This window comes from Aulostomus chinensis, chromosome 14 (assembly GCF_037954235.1).
Source record: "Aulostomus chinensis isolate RoL2024-O1b breed Wild chromosome 14, RoL_Achi_v1.0, whole genome shotgun sequence".
In the NCBI taxonomy this organism is placed as follows: domain Eukaryota; kingdom Metazoa; phylum Chordata; class Actinopteri; order Syngnathiformes; family Aulostomidae; genus Aulostomus; species Aulostomus chinensis.
In genome coordinates, this window is record NC_141333.1 from 17,581,118 (window position 1) to 17,595,272 (window position 14,155).

Genomic DNA, 14,155 nt, shown 5'->3' on the forward strand with positions numbered 1-14,155 from the left:
CTGACAAATCCCTGAAAAGTACCGATGGTAAGTACGTTCGCTCTTATGTATGCTTTCCTTCACTTCAATTTCACTAACAGTACATTTCATTGTAAAATTCTACATCAGGTATTGTTTTCTGCCACTTTGTGTTTCAAAACATTTCAGAAGTTAATCATGTACTCGTCACTACTTAACAGCGACAGTTACAAGTTACTTGGAAGATGACTTTTTTTTCCCAAAACATGACGATTAATTGATCAAACCTGATGCACGAGCTGGAGTTAACTCTCCTTATGTTACTATTTGAATGTATTTATGAGATATCAGTTAAGAGATATAGAATGGCTTCTTGTCTCACTGTACGACTGTCAAACGACTGACAAACACTTTAATATCCTATCATTTCAGTTAAGTTTACCTGACAGTGTAATGAGCTTTATTGGCACAAGAAACAAGATTCTCATTTAATATGTAAAACACGATGATCATTTTAACAAATATGATGCATCAATACGGATTAAACTACATCCAACACTTAAATCTGCAACAGCTCCACCATTAACATGCTGCTACAAGCAAAACAACCTGATAGCATTCATTTATTAGTTTTGGAGGCTGCAAAGCTGTCAAAAGGGTCTTGCTTTATTTATTACTAATCGATTTTTATCTTCTTCGTCTTTGTCATGTCTTCTACTATGTATGTGTAGTTTTGCTGTTAGTGTTGTTTTCATCATCACAATGAAAACTTGTTTTTGTTTGAATTTTTGATTGTTTCGCGTAATAAAAGAAGACAAATAAACCCTCTTAAATTCACGCATTAATATGGCTGCATGCCGCGACAGTTTTACAAACAAGACTAGATTTCATACATGGCTTGGTGTATGATCAGAGTGCCATAATGAGGACAAGTAAATTACACTCATCAGCTTGTAGTTGGGTGGATAATGTGTTTAACAAAGTCCATTAAGATTCTTGAGTTTCCAGGTCTTGATATCAGTGAGGCTCACCATCACTCATCCCTTATACAATTACTGTATCACACAATGTGACAGCACAACTATCTGGTGTTTACTGTAACCTGAGACAAGAATGGGATCAACATTGACACAGATTTTCATGTTGGGGTGTTTTGTTGACAACACTTTTGAGATGATGGCTGCAACATGCAGATTTGTACTTCTTTTCATGATAAATGAGAGAGCAGGGTTTCTGGCACAACTTCACCTGCTGCAAGAGTACACAGAGCTAAATGAAATAATAGTAAGAACTTTGTCTAGCTCGTTTCAGATAGTCGTTTTAATCAGGATCATCATATAACACTTTATAGGTCAAAGTACAAGTTGCTTTTTACTACAGGTGTCACGACCTTTCCATGAGAAAAGAACTGAGTTAACTGAACACAAGCTGACATTTTACACTTGGACAAAATAGTGAAACATGGCTGTCTGAATACAGGAAGGCTAACATTTGCTTTCAAAAATAAAAGAGCATCAAACAGGTTTTTAAGAACCGACTTTAATTAATTCCACACGTCAATAACAGCTGTTAGAATACGATCATTTTGAATTTTACAATTTTATCCTCAACAGGCATTGAATGTGTCCCCATATTTGAGCGTTTGGTACAGGACATGACAATCTCTACCTTGACCAGCCCTCCAAGTCGTCAGTGGCATCAGCTTCAGGTACTGGTGTCCACCACAGCTTCTTGTCTGTTTGCCTTACAGGAACAACTGGAGGCAATTCAAGGCTTAATAAAATATTATTTTAATTTTATTGTCTTTTAATATGAACATATAAAAAAAAAAACAACAAAACATTTACATCATGGATTGTAAGCCTCTGCCCATGCTACCTTATGCATTATCATAAGAAGAGATGCCACTACCAAAAAGACCAGACTCTCCGCTCTCTCTCCAGCTCCCAACATCTACAAACTCATCTGGCTCAGTTCCACAGTAGCAACCGGCACCACCTCTCATCTTTGACCAGAAGGCAAAGAAAAGTTGAGGAGATAAGCTCGAATAATGACCGTCTATATCTAGCAACAAATGTCGTTTTCTAAATGCAGTTACTTACAAATACAAATTGCCCAGTTAAAGACAGGTATTAGGAGTTCTTGACATTATTTTGCTTTTAAGCGCCTTGTAAAGAATATCTGTTTGCGAGACAGAGCCTGATGTCTCTCAAGGTGCCATCAATCAGCTTTGTGTGGTTTACGATTTCTCTACAGTATACCAATTTTCTAATCTGTCAAAAAAAGAGAGAAAAATGGAAGACCAGTTATAACCGAACCTACTTTTTCCAATCCTGTCAAGGATGCGCTTGCAACAGCGAGGCCCTGGATCAATGTGTAAATATCATTCCTCTGTGCATTTGAGCAAAGTAAAAGAAAAACTGATGCTATGTTTGTCAAATGGCAACAAAGGGATGATGAGGGATGGACAAAAAAAAAAAAATTGCAGTCATGACTACAAATCAAATGCCTCACGTGGAGCCGCTCTCACAGCTTCACATATCCTCATGCGTTTGAGGAGAACTGGTCACAGGAGATCCTCGGTTAATACTCACAATACATGATGGCTTTCAAAAAAAGCCAAGAATTTGTGATGAAGTGTTAAATGAAAAGTGCAAATAGCTCTAGCAACACTCCCCTCCCCCTAATTGGGCAAAATGCTGATGACTTTGAAAACAATACGACACAACCAGTCAGAGCTTCCTTACTGAGGAGGAGCAGCCGTCACATACACGCAAAACTAGTGCAGGTGCGGAGGAACATTAGTTGTAAAGCCTACAGCACGTAGCAATTAAAGTCCAACTCCATTGCAGCAAATAGGTATGACCTTATCTACACTGAAAGGAGGCCGAGGGGGATTGTTGGTTGAAGCAGCTCCACTTGTTCCAGACAGGACAATTTGTAATCCAATCAATGACTTTAAGCTTGGTGGGGCTTGTACTTATTGACACTTCATTAAGTTTCTTTGTGTCAACATGTTGAACCCACCGTAGCACAGTACTCTGAATAGGGCTTTGACCCAGGTCGGATTAATTCAGAAGGGGAGACGAGATGTCGACAGCGGAGCCATAAGCCCGGACCAATTACAGCAGCAGCAGCAGCAGCAGCAGCAGAGTCCTGCTTTTTGCAACAACTAGATCCTGTCTGTGCACAACCAGACATGTAGATTCATTCCAAACAATTGCTTAGAGAATATGAAGCACTTCAATAAATAAAAGAAAAATGCAGGGCACAGAAAGGGTAACAGCACTTCTGAATCTTTTCCTTAACTGACCTTTACCACATTGTTTTCTGCTTGTAAATGTGAAAAGGAGAAAATAAAACACTCTGACTGAGGCCCAGCTCAGCTAACCGTACGACCACAACCTCCAATCTTCACCACTTACCAAAAAGGCACCAAAATCTTGCAACCGTTTTCTGCCCGTGAATTTAAGAAATACATTTAGAGTACGGTAATTTTTGAGGAGTTGTGTCCGTATGTGATGGTGCTGAGAGATGTACCAGACTAAGTCCTGTTACAGCAATATAACTGCAGTAATGGTTTACAGGTTGCCACGGTACCACCTACAGTTAGCTTGATTATCCACAAACTTACTTTCCGAAAGAAATTGTGTAGCTCCAGAGAAAAACAGCTGCGTGAAAAATGGAATAATTACAAAAAAAAAAAAAAAAAAAAAAAGGAAAACAAAATCTCCAGTGTAAAATTGGCTCCATAAAGTCTCAATTTTTCCGCCCTCCGCTTCCTTCTAAGCTACTCTCTGGTCAGTCTGCTAAGTTTTTATGACTGAGGTAGGTTCTTTTTTTTTTTCTTTTTTTTTTTTAAATCCAAGAACATAAAATGGAAAGCATCACACATTGAGGCCAGTATTGTGTTCTGCCCTTTCATAATTAAAAAGGATAAATTCCTGATATAACCTTTCAAGCTTTGAATTAATTCTCTGAACACAGAAATCCAAACACAGTGGGAGAGGTTTTTAAATTTGCATCACACTCCTGCCATTTCTGCCTCCCCTAAATAATCTTCTTTCCTTTGTTCTTTTTTTTTTTTTTTTTCTTTTCACCTGTCATTTTCAACTTGCCTGTTCGTCACAAATCAAAAACTCAGAGACACACACATTGAACGCCCACGGCTAAAAGAGCCTGTAATTCTGAGTCAGATACAAAGAGAGATGGGGTGGTGGAGAGGGAATAGTCTGAAGAGAAAGGCGTGGGGGTGCTGGATCCATTAATCCCTTTAGGAGAGGAAGGACGGTACAAGGTGATAGTTGGCCAATGGTTAGAGTTGCTTCCAGTGGTGTACAGTACAAACAGGAATCCTAATCACTCTAGATCGAAGATTCATCGACAGTGCATGTTTGAGAGTGTGTTTGTTTTTTCTAGATATAAACCCGAGCTGCTAAAAGGCTCTGATGTTTGGGTATGAGGGAGGGTCATTGCATCTAGTGGATTACTCTGTTCCTGTCTTCCCCTTTTTAGCCCCCTGCCTCTCCGTCTGTGTGTGTGAGTGTCAGTCTATGAGGGGGCAGAGCTGCGGGGTCAGTAGGCAGTGACCAAGTCCTTGTCGTAGTCGTATCGGCCCCTCTTAGGAGCAGGACTGTCAGCGCTGTCCTCAGTGTCCTCGCTGTCACCTCCCGCACCGCCCCCTTCCTCCTCAGACGAAGAGTCAAGTGTCAGATCAACCACCACACCTCCTGCAGGCGGCACAGCAGGTCCTCCTGTGACTCCTGCCGGCCCCCCTGAACCGCTTCCAGATTTGCCTGTCACACTTGAGCTGCTGTGGGCTGGTGAATGACCGTTGGCCTCAGGAATGCCTGCAGTCAGAGACGCCAGTTAAAAACGGGTACAAAAGGATTCCCTTGCCCTGAATCACAGCAAGAGTGGCGGTGTTTATACGTACATATATCAACAACAGGGTACTCTGGGGTGTTGCTGCGTTCTCGCTCCCTGTCCTTCTCCTTGTCATCCCTGATGGGTCGCCAGGAGCCATCAGTTAGGTACTCAATCTCCTCGATGTCCTCGCTTGTCTCTTTCAGAATCTCAGACAGCAGCCTGGAACACACACAGGTAGTCAGGGATGATTCACACAACAGATTCTGCACCACAAAATTAATTCTCAAACAGGAGAAATGCCCAGCAAACCTCTGGAGAGAAGTTTTCTGTTTTTGTGTCTGTTTTAAATTAGTTTTTTTTGCAAACAGTAGCACTCTCCCCACCGGGGAATCAGGCTGAGCAATATGATAGATATCATGATAAAGCACAGATTGTCTTCCGCTTCGCTGTCACTTATCTTCTCTATTTCTCACTGTGTTACTATTTTTGAGGGAAACACTTGTCATCCCAACAGCACCATTCAACAACGTCACATTATCATTATTGAGGTATAAAGGTCAACAATACTGTGTTCTAGAATATTGTCCATATTGCCCAGCCCTTCTAAGCCCTGCGTGGAAAGGAAACTTGATCATAATCTTTACAAGCTAGATCAAAAAGGTTGATTTTCAATTTGCGTTCCGTGAACGAATTCATCTGAAAAAAAAGGTTGTAAATGTACATTTGGCAATCCCATCCCTGCAACTGCATTTCAGTTTACAAATGAACTATAATCTTTAAATTTAATAATAATCATGTACCAAACATTCTAAGGTATTGACTAGTGATGTTATACCGAACTGTAAAATCTAAACCATTCAAAACAAAAGGCAAGGTTTAACACGCACGTGAACTACGGTTTTAAGGTTCCACAGGGACACAAAAATTCTATTTGATTGTGTATCTGCTGCAGATACACACACACACACACACACACACACACACAAGGATGTTGCATTAGTTCTGCCTTTGAAGAATCAAATATTTCCCATTGAGGAAACAGTGTTTCTGCTTCAAATATCCAATTCCTTGAAGACAAGACATGTCTTTGAGAATACCTTAATCTCAGAATACTTCATGCATTGGAATGTTCCGCTGTATACCTTATACTGATATAGGGAATTGTTATAGTGTTAAAAAAATGAAAATAAACGGACTTTGTGAACCGTCCAACCCCCATCATACCCAGAAGTGTAACCCTGGTCAGGGCCTGCTGATTTTAACTCACAATTTTTATTATTCTGTTTCTCCAGCCACTTTCAAAGTGTTGTTCTAGTAGCTATAATTTGCCAAAATTACCTGCTTGGCACAGAAAATGCAACTGTAATATATATAGCTTTGCAGCGACCAAAAACAGAGCCAAAGGAGTGTGAATATTTAATATTTATCAACAAAAACAGTAGTTTACTGATTTCTACATTAATTATGCTGCAAAGTGATCACTGGATGTGCAAAATTTTGGTTGTTAGCAAATACGCGTAACATAACCACGAAGGTGATGATGATACAACAGTGTGATAATCGCAGCTCATTTCCCTCGCATTGAGAAACAAGGATGCTGAGATATGAGTTTAATATCAGGGCAGCAAAAACACCCCTAAGCTAACCTGTAATACAATGCTTCCATTCTGTGGGTAAAGGTGTGTGTGTGTGTGCGTGTGTAAGACTTGCCAAGAATTTACAGGAAATAACATGCCCTTGCCGTTGTGAGATTTGATAAAATGCGCTCAGGGTTCATCTATGTATTTTCTTACTGTACACACAATGTGATTTTCTGTAAGTGAGAATCTGACTAAATGTAGACTTGCTGAACACAGTTCAAATTCCTCGAATATTGGACAGTGTTCAACACACAGAAAAGCTGAGTTGACTCACTTTTTTGGTCCAGAATAGTTTGGTCTACCAGCTCAAAACGGTTCGATTTTACGCAAACAAGCTGAAACTCCACTGAGCTGCCTACATGACTACCTGAGTGGAGGATGTCACAGCACTGAATCCAACTTGTATTGAATTAGCAATAACGAACATGCTGACAGGACTATCATCATATCATGTTTGTTTATAACCTGACTGATCGAGCCCGTAGAGTCTGTTGGGTCGAGAGCAGCAGTAACACCAGGCATCAGATGGCAGCACAGGTGTGAGCGTTGATGATCGTTGCACATTAAAGTTCAGATTTTTGTGGTGACAAGACACGAGTCTCAAAAAGGAAACTCAAATGCAGCTTTATTTTGGGTTTGAAGGCAGCAGTGATGTGGGCTTACACACATATATACCATTCCTCTATACACACAAATACAGATGTACTTTATAAGGAAGACTGTGCTTTGATTTCAGCTCACAGGGAAGTTGAAGACTTTCTGTCTAACGTAACAAAGGTTTGTCCAAACAGCAATTCACAGCAGTGTGAAGAGAAGTGGGAGTTATAAGAGGGGCAGAACTGGCTTAGTATAAACCTCTGCGGAAGCCTCCCCTACTCAGCTGCTATGTGAAATGTGACACCTGCTGGTAAAATTTGGTATTGTGGTCCGGTCTTTGGTTTCATATCAAAATGGTTTGTAGGCGGTAAGGCTAGGACACACACCGACTGGTAAACTTATGTTACCTGTTGAAGAGTCTGACAAACACTTTTCATTCATTTAGATGAAGTGGATCAAAAAGTTGATGAACAAGTCAAACTGAATTTTATTAGAGGGGGGCCTAAATTTCCAGATTGCAGATGAGGATAGTCAGAAATTGACTAAAGAATGTCAAAAACGGCTCATTTCCGGGTTGGTTTGGAACATTAATTATTTTGCTGTTCATCCCCAAAACTGCTGCAGTTGCTACTTTACTTTTGATGTAATGACAGATTATTTCTGTATGGGTAATGAATCAAATAACTTATTCTAATTTCAGTTGTGCACTCTATGCGGAATCCAGTGCTGTAATAACAGAGTCAGTGAATAAAGTTTGATAAATAGTGATGTGTTTTGTTTTGTTGTTGTTTTTTTAAACTGTGGATGGTTACACATTTTCTGATGTTGAAAAGATGCATATTTTTGATTTATACACAGTTATAGCCAGGTTTTTGAAGTCATACTGAAAATTAAAGTGAGAGTGTGGAGTTATCTGACTGCTTGTTTTACCCTTTTAACTTGCATCGATACAGACAAGGTTAATACACATACTCCCAGCTCAATTTTTGCCAAAGCTCACTTCAACGCACTGATAGAGATCATAATCGTTACAAAAGTTTAGACCTCCAAGGTTACAAATCAATGCATACTTGTGTCACCTTACCCATCAATAGTGAGCAGCTCAAATGGAGCAGGTTTGTCACACACGGGGCAAGTCCACGTGGGCTTCTTCTCGTTCATCTGAAGGAAGAAGACCGCATCGAAACACTGGAGATGGGCACAGGTTAAAACTCGACACGGCACGCCAAGCCGCATCTTCACCAGCTGAGGGAAGGAGAAGAAGCACGTTATCACTCTTCATATTAGGACAAACATTTAGCCAGTGTCAAAGTTAGCGCATGAAAACTGAAACATTGTAGAATTTCGACAACAATGTGTCTGAGGAGTTAGGGATACTCACTGGACAAATGAGGGAGACACGGAGGCCTGTGGTGGCAATCTCACTCTCTGGGTCAAAACGTAGTTTGTCTTGAACTACAAAAAAATGACAAAATTGAGTATCAACCAAAGTACATATCTGTACTAAAATGTGAGGAAAAAAAGATTTTTTTAAACACAATTCAGGAGTATTAGATCAACACTTACTGCGTTCACGACAGCGTTCCGCACTCTCAACTGAGCAGAGTTTGAGCTGGCTGAAGAGCTCTGCTGCAGTGAAGACCCTCACTAAATACACTGCCACCGAGTACCGCTGAAAACACAGATTACTAGGTTGTGAGTACTTTTAAAAAGGATACCAATCTAAAGTTGGGCATATTTACTATTTGAAAACTGATTTGTTGATGGACTGAATTTCCAACAACACATTAAAACACGACAGAGAACAAAACCTCCCACAAATTCATTAAAGAAAAGCTGTTACAGGCTACAGGGTGAATTTGTGAGTATCATTTAGAAATGTTTGATGAATTTTAAGGCCCAGATCTGCTTCAGGACATCTGTTGAGAAGAAATCTGAACCTCTCCACTTGCAAGAGGGGAGATTCAGCATTAAAGCCTGACCTTGCCGAAGTTTCCCCAGGTGATGGTGACTCTGTTGGTGACATTGGAGAGATGCAACCAAGGAGTGATGTTGACAGGGCGACAAGGACGACGAGGTTCAACTCCAGGCTTATTAGAGGGGTAATAGCCCTAAGAACAAACAATGTGATGTAAATTACATGGACTGAGTAGGCATTGCTTCTCAAGTGTTGAAGCTGTACAGTCTATGAGGTTACTATTACACATATAGAGGCAAGTACACACACACACACACACACACACGTGTGTGTACAGAAAAGATTTGCACTTAAAAAAAAAAATACAGACAAGAACAAATTGTTATAAACTAACTAGAACAAAAGCTACCTGTATGGATTCCAATATTTTATTAGGGTCTGCCACAAATCATAAAATGGAGTACATTGCAAACGCAGCTACTGGGACTTCTTGTCTATAAACAAGCAGCTCCTTAATGTCGTAAATCACGAAAGCAGAGGGAGTAGGAAGCTGCTTCATTCATTATAAACTTGGCATAATAAATCTGAAGAAAGAAGGTGGTCAGGATGACATTCACACTTTTAAAAGTTTAGTCAACTTACCGGCACGTGACAGTAGGACTGATTCACTTTGACAGCAATATTGGGAGGATACTGGTCCTCCTGAACACCAATGGAGTCTGTGTAACAGATTCTGCAACACAGTGGTGAAGATGATGGTTAATTACATAAGAATGTCTGATTGTTGGTTCAATTGATAAACCTTCAAGTAGTTCATAACAGAAATGACTTAGATCTTCTAGTTAAAATACAAAATCACTATTTTCCTGGGCTTAGTTACCAATTCTTTTCCTCCATGAGTTTGTCAAAGAAAATCTGACTTGGACAAAAGCCACCCACAAAAACAGCTGCAACAACTTTTCCATGAAGCAATCGAAAGAAAAAGTAATATATTTTGATAATCTCTTTGTTGATTCAGTCTTTTTCAAGCCCAAATGTCAGACACCTACAGGTGTCAGACTCTTAAATAAAATGATCTGACTTTTTAAATTTTTTACTTTTCGGTCATTTATGAGGAAATGAAGTCTTTGGGTTTTGGATTTAGATTGGACAAAAAAAAAAGCAATTTAAACACCACTTTGGGTTCTAGGGAATTTTGATGAGCATTTTTCAAAATATCCTGACAATTTAAAGGCCAGATGACTCCCCAATTAATTGTGAAGATAAAAATTATTGATAAAGAAAACTTCAGTGGCAAACCTACTGGCAAAACTCAGAAATAGCATGCAACAAGCTTGTGAAAAACACATTTCAATGAGATCAAATTTATCTTACCTAAGAACCACTTGGATTGATCTAATTCCTGGACGAAGTTCACTAAAAAAATAAATATTAAAAAACTACAGTGAGCATCAGAGTCTATACATAAAGTGAATACTGACAGGCGCCATAAGTAAGAGTAAAGGTTTGGTTTTCTTACCTCGCATTTCTGATCTGGTCCGCTTGGTTCGGTGTTAACTCAAATATGCATTGACTGTCCTGCAGTTTCTCATTGTTCTGGGCAACTGTAAATGTGGACACAAAAAGTCATCACAACAACCACACACAAGGGTGTGGTTTAATGTTGGACATCCTTTACAAATTCTTCAACTCACTTAGCTCTGTTGGTGGCAACAGTGTTTCCAAAGTTTGGTAGAAGGGCAGAGGCACCAGCTTGACTTCTGGTGCTGGAGTGGGGATTGGTTTGGAAATGCCGTTGAGGTAGTCTGCGCCCTGAGAGGTGGCAGTGGGGGAGGAGCTGAGGGGAGAATAGGCAACTGGGATGCCTTCTGGACGACGTGCCGCCAACCAGCCTGATGTTTTGGGGAAGCGCGACTCATAAAGCTGCCTGACGTTCTTTAGCAGCTCTGGGCTGTATTCGGTCTGTACCAGCCTCAGCGCACGTCCCACCAGGTCCTGCTTCAACCCACTTTTGCTGCGACCCATAGAGGCCAGCAGCGTTTGTAGGTCCGAGACCCGGAAACTTTTGACCATGTTCTAGAGGGAGGAGATGATGAAAAGATGAGAAGGAGAAAGCAGAGCTGAGGAAGATAGACTTGCCTCCTGATGGTTGCTACAGTGAAAAGCATCTTAAAAGTAGAAATCCATAAACTGCCAAAGCGCTTTTGCCTTTGGGTTTCTTTATCATCCCTCTCACCATTTCAAACAATTCACAATGTAGAACAGCACTGCTTCCAAAAGTGCTGATATTTTTCTGAGGGTATCACTTGCTGTGAACAAAAATATGTACCTGTGTGATGTAGGTTGGAATATACATTTATATTCTACAATACACTAGTTAAGTGAGAGGATTGAGAGAGAATTCTAAATAAATGATAAAAAGTGCAAAATTTAACTTGCAGATGAACATGCATTGTTTATCAGGACATAATACGGAGTTTTAATTTGAGTTGTTGATTCCTGCTAAAATTAGCATTTGCATCAATATAACAGACCAACTACTTAACATTATTCCATTCTTAAACAAACTGTAGTTTCTGAACACGAACTGTTAAAAAGGTACAAGTGCAATGCAGGACTCCTGCCAGCAATGTTTGTAGATTTGAAAAAAAAAAAAATCTGCTAAGAATGGAAACAAATATTGTACTGGACTCTTTTTTCACTAGAAAGCCACGTTGCCACATCACAAAACTTCTATACTGTACAGAGAATTGGTTCCAAGCTAAAATCCTTCTATTATGCATGCAATCTCAGATTTAAGGTCAGTAAAAGTCAAATTTCCCTCTATGAATGTAAGAGCAGCCTTCTGGTGCAGAACAATTCTGCATAGTGATGACCCAAAATAAACCACATTATCAAGTAGACAGGAACATAAACATTCATGCCACACTGCTATATCAAACACTTGGACATGAAACAACACCTCAAACTCAGTCCAAGCATCAGGGCATGAACACTGAATGTGTGAAATATTTTGGAGGTGAAGTCCAAGAACACAAATGTGTGTGGAATAATCAGTTTGGGGAATTTATGTTTGAAATGTTCAGTATTTAAAAAGATATCATTTGAAATGTCACAGCAAATGATATTAAAGGGCAGACTAGAAAAATATCTGTTAAAATTGTATCTGCTGATATTATTAGTTATTTATAGGGGAGAAAATGATTGATTGAATTATAGCCAGAATATACTCCATTTTCTTGTTCAAAAGAGAAGCCCATTATAAGTCAAAAATGTTTTTTTTTTTTTGTGTGGTCACACCTCAAGTATCACTGCTATCCAGATTGAATAGAATGTAATCAGTGCACTGTGATGATGGCGTTTAACATTTCATTGGCATATACACATTTAGATACTACGCAGATTTGGTTCCGTTGGGTTTCATAATACAGCCTGCAAGAGGATGTTTACATTGAAGGCAGTCGCTAGCATCGGAGCCAGTTGGCTAACTTGATGAGAGACAAAAACAACAGTGTTGTTATATGACAAACTGAACCGTCTGTCATGGTACAGCGTTGTTTGACACTGTTGACATAAATCTTCTCCGGCTAATCATGGACAAGTAAATACTAACGAAGGTGTACTTCCCAAGCCTCACTGAACCAAACACTTAACAATGCTGTCTGCGATAATCGGCTGGCTAGCTACTCTGGCAGACTTGGTCGTCGGTAACATTATTCAATCATGGCAACTGGACGTTTTGACAGGTGCACAGCTCCATTAACCATTCGGCTCAACACAGACACGGAGGAATTCAAAGGTTAACATGCTGAAAAGCAAGCTAGCACCAACACCCCGAGAGTATTCATGGTCCCATCATTCATTTTCGCAGTCTTCTGTAGAGCCAGCGTGAGGCTAGCTAAACCATCGCACTTGCTTAGTTAACATTGACTAGCAGGCAAGCTACATTAGCAGCAGAGGCTAGTTCGTTTTTCCGTGAACGTAATGCACCCTATTTGTAAGGGTACAAGCTCTAAGCCATTTCATACCAAACCCCCGGCCTATCGGCCTCTAAAACTAATTCAACATACTCTCCCGCGCCCGTCTCGCATCAAACCAAAGCCAGCCAGGTTCTACTTGCCATCGCTTCCACCAGTTCGGCCGCCATCTTCGTGCAGCAGTACCGCGAGAGTCAGAGACGACGGCTAGACTTTCACCAATGAAACGGTGAGCTTGTTTTGAAAGACAGGTTCCCTCAGCCAATCACAGAGTACTATTCACAGAGGCCCGAGGCACTACATGTAAAATGGGCGGAACAATTGTGTTTTAAAGTTATAGTGCAACTTTTTAAAAAACACTAAGAGACAGGTCTCCTCTCCAAAATAGGCCTCATTGTCCACTAATGAGACCATATGCAAAATTCTTTTGAAATTAATGATATTTTGGGTTAATAGTATTGCGGTTTTGCGAAAGTGTGTCTTCAAGAGAGTATTAATTGAACATGGATGTAAAGCATGGCCTGTCAAATGGATCTGGTCGCATGGTCCGATCAGATCCAGTCCGAAGGAGAAATCCATTTCAGGTTCTATGACCTGCCATAAGCGATAGAGTGAGTGCTTTGTCTGTGGTATTCTCATAATTCAATGGCGATGCGAGTAATCAAAGAAGCAGGCCTATACTTACATGTCAGTGATGAGGCCAGCCACTCAATGTCACAACTCACATATCACACTTTGCCACGAATTAGAGAAATGGACACAAGTATGCAAAGGACAAGATTAGACTCCCTTACAATGATCCAGTCCTGATTTTACAAATGTTCCAGATATGTGGCAAAGAATACCCTCATGGAAACAGAAATCAATTGATGGAATAGCAGTATCGTGTAATAACATGGTCTGTTTTGTTTTGGCCTTATTTGTGAGTGTTCAACATCAATATAACACAAGTTCTTTCTCAGGGACATACCAGTGCTGCCTGATATTCAGGTTATCTGTAATAATCAAATAACACATACAGTTTTTAATGACTGATGACAAAATATGTTCATAAACTCAGGGTCAAGTGATAGCTTAATATATTGTCTTCAATTTTTTTTATTTTACAATTTTTACATCAAAAAGGTTGTCTGATATTGCTATTGTCCTACTTTATATACCAGTAAGTCTAGATATAATTTAATCTATACTGATAT

General features: G+C 39.9%; 1 protein-coding gene across 1 annotated transcript; it reads right to left on the bottom strand.

Moving 5' to 3' along the window:
- Window positions 1–1,477: 1,477 nt before the first annotated feature.
- pias4a (protein inhibitor of activated STAT, 4a) lies at window positions 1,478–13,153 on the bottom strand. The gene is made up of 11 exons (XM_086224446.1): window positions 13,103–13,153; window positions 10,677–11,058; window positions 10,502–10,586; window positions 10,357–10,398; window positions 9,625–9,715; window positions 9,047–9,175; window positions 8,631–8,736; window positions 8,446–8,519; window positions 8,149–8,309; window positions 4,895–5,046; window positions 1,478–4,808 (listed from the first exon to the last, which is right to left on the bottom strand). Exons 1-11 carry the CDS (start codon window positions 13,127–13,129, stop codon window positions 4,534–4,536), a joined length of 1,524 nt encoding a protein of 507 aa, XP_086080572.1. The 5' UTR covers window positions 13,130–13,153; the 3' UTR covers window positions 1,478–4,533.
- Window positions 13,154–14,155: the final 1,002 nt, after the last annotated feature.